Here is a 12,315-nt window from a genome sequence, read left to right as displayed (position 1 = left end):
TATAATGAGAAAAGCTCTCAGTTTTGTTTTGATGGTTTTATTGATTGTCTAGACTTAAGAAAGTGATGGAGAAACTGCCAATAATAGAGATTAAACTTAAATGTATCCAGTGTACATTTCTCCCTCCAGAGAGCCAATTGTTAAAGATTTATTTCTTCTCCTCTGCCTTCAGATATATCCCAATTCCATACCAGCTTCTCCAGGACTTTGCTAGAAGCTCCTAAATCATTCTAGAAACCATTCTAGTCGTGTTGCCTAATTGATGATGGAAGAAAGAAGCCAGTTGACTTTCAGGTTGACCTAACATGATAAGTCGCTGCTCCTAAATAGTTGGGAATCATTGGAAATAGTATAAAAGGAAATGTAGGGAAAGTACTACACAAATGATATCTAGAGTATGATGAAAGAAAGTCTCATGTTTTTTTTTTTCATTCTGATGCAGGGATAAGACTTCACAGTGAGATTTTCAAAGGTGGCAAGATGAGACTCCTTCCCCAAAATGCCACCTGGATTTATGCCTATATTGGTAGTACTGAGCGTTACAACTGGAAAACATATTTTGGTCACATATTTACCCACTCAAAGTATCTCCCTAAAATTGTATTTGGGTTATGTATTATAAATATATTTGGAGGTATGTATACAATTCTCCTTCCTTAACATTCTATTCCATTTTCTATTTTGTCTGCTATACCTTGAAAGGATCATCCTTCAGAATTAAGGGCAATGTTGAGTAAATAGTTTGAAAGTTTTTTTTTTCCCCTAAGTCTACACCTTCATGCAGAGAATGACCTGAATCTACTTAGTCCCCTGCTGGTGAAGCAGATCTAGAAACTTCTTCCCATATTCTTTTCCCATATTGTAGAATTGCCTTACTGATGGAAAACAATGAGAGAGTCATACTTGTAACTCTTCCTTTTCCCAACTTGAGGGTGGGTTTTCAGAGGGTGCCCTGAAAGTCTTGCACTGTATCTGTGTAAGGGGACATGAATCCTGATTTACTGAGAGAATGCTAAGCCATAATGCTGGGTGAATGGAGAAGGGACTTAACTTCAACTTGATGGACACATAACTCTACCTGGGACCTCAAAGGAGACTTGTGAGAGTGGAAAGGTGTGGACTTTTGAATGTTGGACTGTGGTTATGTTGGGGACCTGTAGGAGAAGCTGGTCCCTATATGTCTCTATGCCTTCAGCTCCTACATCTCTAGATACTACTGACAGCAGACTACCCTTTGATAAACTTGTTCTCTCTCCTGGTTTGGGCTGAGATCTTATCTCAATTCCAGCTGAAGAGCTCATTTACTTGTGCATTCTTTGATATATTAGGCAGCTAGGTAGCACAATGAATAGAACATTGGACCTAGAATCTGGAAGACTTGAGTTCAAATTCAGCCTCAGACACTGTGTGACCCTGAGCAAATCACTTAACCTCTGTTTGCCTCAGTTTCTTCATCTGTAAAATGAGGATCATAATAGCACCTACCTCCCATGGTTGATGTGATAATAATTGTAAAGCATTTAACACAGGGCCTGACACATAGTATGCTATGTAAATGTTACCCACAATAATAATTATTATATTCTAATCTACATAACTTCTCTGGTTTCTTCTTGCTGTTTTCTTTGATTAAAAAAGGCCAATTCTTCATTATGGTCATTTGTGTAAATAGTGGTAAGAAAGGACTAAGTTGCTGAGTGTATAAAATAGTAGGACTATGCAAACAAACAGAAATTAACTAGGATGTTGTTTAATGTGCTTTAAAATCAGGAAAAAGAGTAAAACATTACATAAGCATTGAATAAAATTAGTGACTATGAACTTTCCTTATCCTGGAGATTTCTAATTGGCTTTTCTCTTTAGTATTTACTTTGATATCTTTCAGGAGACAGATTTAAAGATGGTTAGTCCTTTTATCAATTAGTGCCTATAGGATTTCAGAGATGGGAAGGTAATACCTCAGTGAGGTAAAGAAAATGAAAGAAGCAGTTTAGATCTTACTTTGAGCGATGCACTGTGCTAAGCTCTGGGGATGCAAAGAGAAACAAACAAGACAGTCTTTGCCCTCAAAGAGCTTACATTTTAACAAGAGAAGACAGTACAGTTATCCCTTCCACATCACGACTTTCCCCATCGCAGTTTCAATATATCTCAGGTCAGCATAAGAAATTAAATGGGAATTTGGGGGAAGTTTTGCAGAAGCTGTAGATACCTGCAGGCCAGCAGAGAGCACAGAAAAGGTTTAGAAACTCCCAAATGCATAAAATTTATGTATAGTATTGTATAATATCAACATATTTTATCTTTTCATAGCATAATAATTCAGACTTCTTCTCTGGTACAAAAGGAGGGCCAAAAAATTTTACAAGGATTTTCCAGATTGTTGGGTTGCTGTACCCTTAACCCCTGCAATATGGAAGGGATTAATGTACATTCAGGGAAATGGTGGACAAGGAAGAGTTTTTAATGAAAGTCAGAGTGAATGGTGATAGGAGTCATAAGACGTTTGATTGGTGTGCTCTTAAGTTGGGGTTCAGGTAGAGATAGCCATGAAGTGGCATGGTGAACCCAAGACTGGCAAAATTAGGGGAATACTCACCAATTAGAGACAGGCACCACAGGGACTGGACCTTTGATTCTGAAAGTTACTAAGCACTGTTAGTGCAAGAACCTCTGTCAGAATCTGTTCCATTGTTGGTGCTATGGGTATTTGCCAAGAATTTGAGAAATGAGTCCGTATTTGAGAAACAGCTCTTTAAATTTCAGGAACCTCATAGTGGAGCAATGCAAGGGTTTTAATGCAAGAAATTAAACACAAAATGTGACCATATATATAAATGCATCACTGTTATTCCTAGCCAAATATGCCATCTGAAAGTTGGATAAATATATTCCCTTCCACTAATGGCAAATATTTTTGTTTGCAGCATTTTTGAAGATCAAGTTGAAAGATTCACTATTTCCCCTCCCAATAATCCTGTTTTTAGTAGGATGTGCCTTTGAAATCCTAAGTTTTTCATCTTTTAAGGTTTGTATCAAAAATTATATGTTAGTAAAAAGCAACAGAAATATAGACTGGGTTAAGGTAGCTCTTGAAACATCTGTATGACAAATGTTTTTGGCTTTGGTTTTAATAGATAAGTGACTTGCACTGGCAGAAGACATTAGGACACAGAAAAAGGGAAAAACGGGGTTTCTGCACGTGAGGTGCTTCCAATATGCATGCAGTTATAGAGAGTTATTATTGATGCTGGAGTCCTATGGCTACTGAGGAGAATATGACAGGAAAATGAAGGAAATCTTCCCTTCCCTCCCCCCTGCCCTGCCATTGTGCTAGAGGATTACAAGCAGCCTTACCCAGACCAATATATGTAGTAAAAAGTGATTATCCTGGTCATATATTTTTTCATTTATACATTGCTCAACTATTTGAGGTCACTTAATTGTAATCAAGTAGTCTGCATGTATGGGAGGAAAGAAACAAAGATATTTTTGGATCCTCAAATTTGAGAGCCAGAAGGTATCTTTTACTAGTTCAATGGTCTCATTCTGTAGGTAAAGAACCTAAGGGTTATTAGAATAGTTAAATGAGTTGCCCAAATTCCCCCAGCTGAGTAAAAGAACTGACTGTCAAATTCAGGCTTCTTGACTTCTCATTCAGTTAGATTTATGAGGAGAGAAAGAAAGAGAAAAAAAGGACATTAGATAAAGGGGTTTTGTTTCATTTATTTATTTGTTTATTTATTTATTTATTTATTTATTATTTCTATGTTCAGTTCTGGGCATCACATCTTAGGAAAGATATTTACAACCTGGAGCATGTTTAGAAAATGCTGCCTAGAATAATTAGGGAATTGGAGCACATGTTCTGTCACAGGCTTGTACAACATATGGTGACTTATGGCCTGCCATAGCAGTCCATAGGCGGTATGTTGTGCAGGCCTAGTTTACATCCTCTACATTTTTTGCAGGCAAAATCCTTTTGCAGACCAGAAGTGGTGTACAGGCCCTAAGCGGCCCATCGGCCAAACGTTGTGTAGGTCTGTTCTTTCAGAATCCACTGCAGTCATGGGGAAGAGAGAACAGATTTGTTCTGCTTGGTACCAGAGATCAGGACGAGGAACTGTATAGGTGGAAGTTACCAAGAGACAGACTTAGGTTTGCTATGCAGAAGAACCACCCAACACTTGGAGGATTCCCCAAGTAGAATGGACTGTCCAGGAGATAACAGGTTCTCCCTCACTGAGGGTGAGGTCTTCAAACACGGCAGACCCTTGTTAAGAATATTGTGGGGCAGGAACCTATGGCAGGGAGAGGTTGAACTACATTGTCTCTGACTTCCCAACTCTTAGATTTTGTTCCACATCTCAGCTCTTCTATTTACAGCTGTGACCTGAAACAAACCACTTAATGGCTCTGAGCCTCAGGTTTCCTTATCTGCAAAATGAGGTGGTTGGAACAGAAGACATCCAGACTCTCTGTCAACTCTGCATCCCATAATCCCAATTCTTGGCCCAGATGACCAAGCTTGTCAGGGTCAAGTGGTAGGATTTAAGGGCAAGAATCAATAGTTTAAGAGACATAATTATTTGAGGTGAGATCGTGGAATAACACAGTGAACTTTTAATACTTACATCTATGAATCAGAAATTGAAAATATGGAGGGGTTATTATATAAATCTTTGCTTTGCTATGTAAGCCTAACCACAGAAAATTTTTATTTTGTTGGAAAGGAACACAGGCCCTACTCATCTGATAAATTTTCTACCCCTTTTTTATAGTTGAATTTTCATTGCAGCCAACACAAAAACAGTTATTGTCATGATGGATTATTTTCATGATTAGCAGATGAAATACTTCAAAGGCCCTGGATTAAAATCCTGCCTCTAGTGCTTTTTACCCATGTGACCTTGGACAAGTCACTTAACCTATGAGCTTGTAAAAATAAGGGGGTTAGAGTAGATTGTTTCTAAGTTCACTTCCAGCTCCTACTCCATTATCCTACAATCTCATGTTTGAATTTACCACCCAAGCCAGAAATGTGGTTATAGATGAAGACTCATGGCTTGAGTGGCTGTCCCCACTTCCCAAGGTTGGAGCTGCAACCAAGAGAGTTGAGGAAGACAAATACCAGACATCAGAGCAGGCAATAGGAGTCATGCTGTTGAGCCGGCATCATAAGAACCTCAGACTGGCGAGTTAGAAAAGATCTTAAAGGTCATTTAGTCCTTTGGGTCTATTTGAAGCTTAATTTTGGGAATTATAGGCCATAGGCCCAGAATCTAAGCAAGGAAATTTGTCAAACAGCTTGGCCAGAAACCCAGGTGGAGAACAAGTCAATACTTGGGAGGCACCAATAGCAAACAGAACTTTGATTCTTGTAATAATAGCACTATAAAGATGGGGATATTAAAAATTTTTTTCATATAGTGCTTTAATGTTTTATAATCACTTTATTTATGCTAACTCATTTGCTTTTCAGAGTAACTCTGTGAGGTAAAGTTTGTTATTATCCCCCTTTTGGGGGAAGGTAGGTGGTTCAGTGTATAGAGCACCAGCCCTGAAGTCAGAAAAGGACCTGAGTTCAAATTTGACCCTTGATGCTTATTAGCTGTGTGACTCTGCAAAAATCATTTAAACCTGTTTGCCTTAGTTCCTTATCTCCTCATCTCATTCCAAAATGAACTGGAGAAAGAAATGGCAAACCAGTTCAATATCTTTGCCAAGAAAATCCCAAATAGGGTCATGGAGAGTCAGATATGGTTAAAACGACTCAGCAATCCCCCTTTTACGGATGAGGTTGTGACTCACTCAAAGTTAAGTATCTGAGGCAGGATTGGAGTTTTAATATTTTTCTTGTTTAGGGTAGAAAAAAGTTTGAGAAGGTAAAGAGAAGGTCCTTTGCTGCAAGTTAGCTAAAATCATTTGTTTCTAGTTTGGGAGGTCTAACCCATCAGAGTCAGGAAGGCAATGCCCAATCAGTTTTGTACAAGACCTTCTCTGACAATAGATTGCTTCTCATAACCACATTCATTCATTCATAACATCCAGCAAGTATTTATTCAGTGGTGTTCCTTCCAGATACTGTAGGAGGCTCTGGGAAAACAAATCCAAAATAAATAAGTAAAACCATATAGTCCCTATCTTGAAGATATTTACATTCTACTTGGTAGGACACAACGGTACCTGAAAACATAAATAGAAAATATATACAAAGTACTTTCAGGGAACGTGCTGACACTGTGGAGGTTAGGATGAGAGGGAAGGAGAGGAGGCTTCTGGGTGGGTCTTGTAGAAAAAGTAGCCCTTGAGCTGAACTTTGAAAGAAGCTAGGAATTCTAAGAGGTAGAGAAGAGGAGACAGCGTATTCTAGGCACTGAGGAGAGCCTATATAAGGGATTGGAGATGGCATAGAATACTGGAAACTGGGAACAGCAAGTTGGTCACTTTGTCAGAAATGTAGGACTTGACTCATAAAGGGGAACAATATTCAGCAAACCCGGAAAGGCAAGATGGAGCCAGAAGGTGAGGGAGTTTGAGTGACAAAGTAGAGGCGTTTGTATGTTATCTTGGGAATAGTAAGGAACCCCTGGAATGTCTCGAGGAAGAGAATGGTCATCCCCATGCTTTAGGATTATAAATTTGGCAGCTGTGTGGAGGATAGGGTAGAGAGAGGAGAGACTTGGAGCAGGTAGACCAAGTAGGAGGCCGTTGCTGTAATCCAACTGAAAAATGACAAGTGACTGACATTAAGGTGTTGACCCGGTGAATAGAAAGAAGGGCACTGATCCCACTGGATTGGCTAAAAGGAATAAAAAATAACTTGATGTGCTTATGAGGTTTTCAACAACAGATTCAACTTTGAAAATGACTCAGTTGTTAAAGTGCACATTGGCAAACTAAATGAACTCTTTCCATATTTTGTGGATAGTCTGCATTTTATATAGATGCTATTATTAAAAGCTATAATATGTGAAGCTGGCATTTGTTTGTGATGTTGAAATACTCTACTTCCCTTCATGTTCCCAGGTGCAAAAATATACAGAGTTGATACAATGGATGGATCCTGTCATATTTATTAATTTGTTTACTCCAGTAATTATATTTTCAGTTTCATTTGAGACAGATTTTTATATGCTTCAAAAACTATTTTGGCAAGTAAGCAATGTGATTTTCTCTCCTATAATGTAATTTAATATAATTTAGCTACATGTTAGGAGGTGCCTAGAGTACATAGAATATCTGGTTCCAGAAGTTAGTTTCAAATCCAACTAAGATTCTTAAGAAAAAAGGATTTCTTTTTTCTTTAGGTTCAAAGTTAGGGAGAAGCTATGTCTGGGAGAGTGAAAAATAATGTTAAAGAAATGATTCAATTGTTAGTTCCTACTTTTGATTTAATCACTCCAGTAAGTGACAGGTATGTAGTAGCCACTGTGCTCAGCCCTGAGGATACAAAGACAGATGAAACATTTCCTGCCTTCATAGTGTTTACATTCCATTGAGGGAAACCAACATTAATTAATACAAAATATACTTAGAGTGAGAGGAGGAGCTAGTGTCAATAAAAAGTCCTTGTAAGAAGCAGCATTTGATACATTTATAACTTATGTCAAATTGCTCGTCTTCTCAATGTGGGGGGTAGGAGGCAGGGGAAGGAAGAGAGAGAATTTGGAACTCAAAATCTGAAAAAGGAATGTTAAAATTGTTTTTATATGTAATTGGGAAAGAAATAGAATTTTAAATATAAAACATGCAAAAGAGATAAAAAGATGAAAAAAAGAAAAAGAGGTAGCATTTGAACTTACCTTTGAAGGAAGTTATGGATTCTAAGAGCAGGCAGAGGTGAGAAGGGAGTGCTTTCCATTCATTCAGACAAAAATAAATCTGGGTATTTAATTTCTTAGCTGAGGCCTGGCTTATAGTATGCAGTACTTGGAGTTAAGACTTGCTTTTGCATCCTGCCTCTAACACATACTAGCTGTGTGCCTGTGACCGTGTGACAAGTCACTTACCCTCTTTCAGCCTGTTTCCTCATCTGTAAAATAAGGATAAAAAATAGCATCTACTTCACAGGATTGTCATGAGGATCAAATGAGATAACGTGGAAAAAGCCCTTCTCAAAACTTAAAGTGGTATAGGACAGCTAGCTATTATTAATAGTCTCATTGTTCTGCAATCCTTTCTTTGATTCTATTTGCAATTGCTTGGGTGCCTACAAAGTTAGGGAAGAGCTAAATTAGTCTATACTTATATAGAGCCACTAACTCAAATATTTTGGATAAACTGAGACCTCTATTGTTTATCTACACAATAGAAACATGAGTTTCTAAGGAAAAGGAAACTTTTTGTGTGTGAAAATAACTTTTTTTAAATATATTTTGTTTTTGTTATGCTGATCTACTAGTTAGTCATCCTGTTTCCTTAGGATCTGGATAAGTAGTAGAGTCATCCAAACAGCCATGGAAATATGAAAGTTAGCAGCTAAGTGCTTTAAGTTAACTAATATATTAACATAGGGTCACTAACAAGTGTCACTGGAGAGTGGAGTGGGTCAGCAACTAAGGGCCTTCTGCAAAAGGGTAGGTCTAAATTCTTTAAGGCCTTGCTTATCACTTACCACAAGTTCAGTTCAGGGTGTGACCTCTTTGTTCACCACCCTTACCTCTTTGTCCCGCTTTTCTCTCATATCAGAGGATGAAGCATTAAGCAACTCCACTCTTTTACAACTTTACCTTTTAGCCTTGAGTCTTCAAGTCTATGTGGTCCCTTTCTCTAATGTTTTATAGACCTCATATCACACTAAATGTTATTAACAAAGTCATAACAGCTCAGAGCCCCTAGTAATGAATATTTCCAATATTTGAACAGAGGTTTTGCTCTCTACTCTAACTGAGATTTTGGCATATTTTTAGCCAATCCCCCCTCATTTCTTCTTCATTTCCTTTTTCCCAACATTGAGCAAGTATACAAGGATAAGTGTGACAGAAGAGTGATATAAGCCTTCATGAGCAACCATGGGTTTTTATATGAAGCAAAATCTGGATAAAGGGCTTAGCTCAGATTTTTTAAAAAAAGAAGAAAACAGTCTATAACAGTGTCTATTAGTAGAAAGACATAGGGAAGGAGAGTGAAAAAAAATCACCCCCTTCAAAACTTCCTTCAGTCCTCCCATAACCTCAGGCACTAAAGTCATGTCATTTTAAGCGAAGGGACATGGAACTGATTTTGGCCAAGCTAAGACACAGGTCAGAGTTGCTCTATGTGAGTACTCATTTTGAAAAATTGTAATTCCCCCAAAAGCCTCTGATTTATTTTCAACTCAGTTGCTTCATGTGTCTCTGGATCTGAAGGACAGGGATTTGTCCTCATAGCCCTTTCATATTCTCATAAGCTCTCTAAAATTTTAATAAGGTTGTTTCATCATTGACTCACAAACAGCTCTGTTTTTTTACCTTAAAACGCATTTCAAGATTTGTTTGATTTAATTGTATTCTGTTGCACGCAAGTCAACATCCATCAGAAAAGCCACAAAAAAGGTTTCTAGTTATTTTATTACTGGATTCCTGCTGGCACTATTGTTTGTTTCATTATTCTAAGTTATTTTTTCTTTAAAAAAAAATCTTGTCTATCTAAAAATCTATCTAAACACTCCATCTACAAACAGCTGCCATGAGCAGAGGAAGAGGCAGCCCTGGCAAAGCATTATGAAGGTTAGAGGCTGGGAAGGATACTATCTGGGTTTCATCTCTTGCTTTCCTTTCCTGTCTTCAATGGACATAAAGCCCCTTTGTCCTTAAATTGCTATAAAAATATCAATTGTTTTCATTTGTTATTACTTTCTTTGCCCTTCTACTTTCTGTGTCTTCTCTCCTTTCTCTCTCTTAACATGATGTGTCTTCATATATTTGCAGATATTGTCATGTTTATCTTTTAATGCTTTTTCTAGGGAAGTAATAAATTTCACAGTTATAGAGAATTCTTAATAAGGAAACTCCCTCTACCAATGCTAATAGGCACCTGCACTGTAACTGGAGTCTTAGAGTCACCTGAAGGTACTGAAAAGTTAAGTGACTTATCTAGGACTACACAGCCAGTGTGTGTCAGCAGCAGAATTTAAAGCCAGGTCTTCCTTGACTCAGAGGCTAGCTCTCTATGCCCCACTGTCACTGTGTAGCTACTTTTATAAGGGTGAAACATAAGGCCATACAGATGGTCTGAGTTCTTTGTCTTGTGACATGTCTCCACAGATATTCATTCTTACAGTCCCTGGCTTTTTCCTGAATTATGCCTTAGTTGACTGGTATCTGAGGGCTGTGAATAAGTTAGCTTTGGAAAACACTTCCCGGGTATTATTTGCAATCATCCTTGTTTGTACAGATCCCATGCTGACTGCAAGTACCATAAGGAATCTTGGTAGGTCACATTTTTCTCCTTCCTTGCCCATCTAGATTCTCCTAGGTTGCATTTAAATTCCCTTGGCTATTGAAATTGATATTGATATCCTGAGTGTGGGGTGGGGTGGGGAGGGGAGGTGTCAGGATCACTGGGTTGAGTTGTAACTTTTTCAGGCCAGTTTTGAGCTGGAGTTGAAAGCTTAGATTATTCTAGAAAGGTCCTTTTGCTAAAGAAATCAATTTTGGGGCAGCTAGGTGGCACAGTGGATAGAGCTCTGGCCCTGGAGTCAGGAAGACCTGGGTTCTAATTCTGCCTCAGACACATAACACTCACTAGCTGTGTGACTCTGGGCAAGTCACTTAACCCCAATTGCCTCACCAAAAAATAAAGAGATCAATTTTCAAAAACTTTCTGCTTGGCACATCCGTTTTAGACGACCATTTAATGATAACAATTGTTGCATTTTTGTATAGTGCATCACGGCTTACAAAGCATTCTATATTATATGAGCCTCACTACAATTCTGTAGAGCAGGTAGGGCAAGGTTATTTCTTCCCATTTTATGGGCAGGAAAACTAAGGGAACATTAAGAATTAGAAAATTAGAAATCAGAAAAATTAAGGGATTAGTACAGAATCATACATTTATTCAGTGGCAGGCTCAGGATTCAAACCCAGGTCTTTGGACCTCCTAATCCAATGCAAAAATGTAATGGAAACATTGCACTATGTCAATCAGGCCTGAGAGTTTGATTCTAAGATTCTTACTCCAGTTACTACTATGTATTGCTATGTTGTTCCATGCAAACATTTCTTTGCTTTTAAACATGGTATCATTTCAGGATATGATTATTTTAAGGTTGCAGTTTTTATGAAAACCATAAGCAACCCTAAGTCAATTGAATTAGTTAAGAATGCAGAATTAGTTTTTCCTGTGACTAAGTTCTCTTGAAATGACTTTTTGTTGAGGTGGGTCAGTGTGGCTAGAAAGCAGACAAAGATACATGTGCTATGCAATTGGCAGTTAGACTGCAGTTTACTAATAAATATGAATCTCTTCATTTAATACCACTTTGAAAATCAATTTCTTTTCTTCGCAGGTCTTTCAAAGGGCCTCACACACCTAATTAAAGGAGAATGCATGTTGTTGGCTGCTTTAGCTGATAATACCTTCAGGATCACCTTAGGAGTTGCTGACAGTTATTATAAGAACCTTTCTACAACATTAAGTGAGAACCTATTATCTTCTCCTTTCTTTGCTCCAACTCCTAGGCTTGCAACTTGTCATCCTTAAGTCCTCATTATCTCTCTTCTCCACCTCTCCCCACCACCATATCCAATCTGTTGCCAAGACCTATTGATTTCACTTTTGCAATCAATATCTCTTGAAAACTCCTGGTGACTCCAAAATTCCAATCAGCAACAACAAGGACACTGAGGCATTCTGAGCAGTTTCAATTTATTAGGGAAACTGGTGGTCCCTAAGAAACTGGATCTAAGACTCTCCTCTGCAGTCATGGACCCCTCTGCCCAAAAGTCCCCCAAAACTTCCTTATCATCAGAGCTAACAGCACTTTTCAGTATTTATCTTCTCTGACATCTTTTTAATATTTTATTCTCTTCTTCCTTCCTTCTTACTAGTCTTTATTCCTTTGAATTCTACTAGACTGTAAGCTCCTCGAGAGTAGAGACTATGTCTTGTTTCATTTTTTGTGTACTCATCACCTAACATAATGCATTTCACAAAGTGGGTGCTCTCGAATTGAATTGAATTTATGAATTCTGAGATGTCATGCTCTCCTGGCTTTTTTTTTTTAACTGCTCCTTTGTCTTCTTGACTGGTTCCACTCCTTACTCACTTAGGATAAGAGTTTCTCAAGTGTCTAGCCTATGACTATAGAAGTATTCATATTTATACTGT

At 38.0% G+C, this 12,315-nt stretch overlaps 1 protein-coding gene across 1 annotated transcript in view; it reads left to right on the top strand.

The window, feature by feature from the left end:
- The first annotated feature begins 480 nt into the window (after positions 1 to 480).
- Positions 481 to 12,315, top strand: part of SLC9C1 (solute carrier family 9 member C1) — a 69,806-nt gene continuing 57,971 nt past the window's right edge. The window contains exons 1-5 of the mRNA XM_027866814.1: positions 481 to 634; positions 2,928 to 3,028; positions 7,030 to 7,158; positions 10,248 to 10,413; positions 11,495 to 11,623. Coding sequence (XP_027722615.1) covers positions 481 to 634; positions 2,928 to 3,028; positions 7,030 to 7,158; positions 10,248 to 10,413; positions 11,495 to 11,623 — 679 coding nt within the window. The remainder of the gene's footprint in view (positions 635 to 2,927; positions 3,029 to 7,029; positions 7,159 to 10,247; positions 10,414 to 11,494; positions 11,624 to 12,315) is intronic.

The sequence above is a fragment of the Vombatus ursinus genome, unplaced genomic scaffold (genome assembly GCF_900497805.2).
Source record: "Vombatus ursinus unplaced genomic scaffold, bare-nosed wombat genome assembly UNPS02001419.1, whole genome shotgun sequence".
Classification (NCBI taxonomy): domain Eukaryota; kingdom Metazoa; phylum Chordata; class Mammalia; order Diprotodontia; family Vombatidae; genus Vombatus; species Vombatus ursinus.
This window is presented reverse-complemented; position numbering and strand designations above follow the sequence as displayed.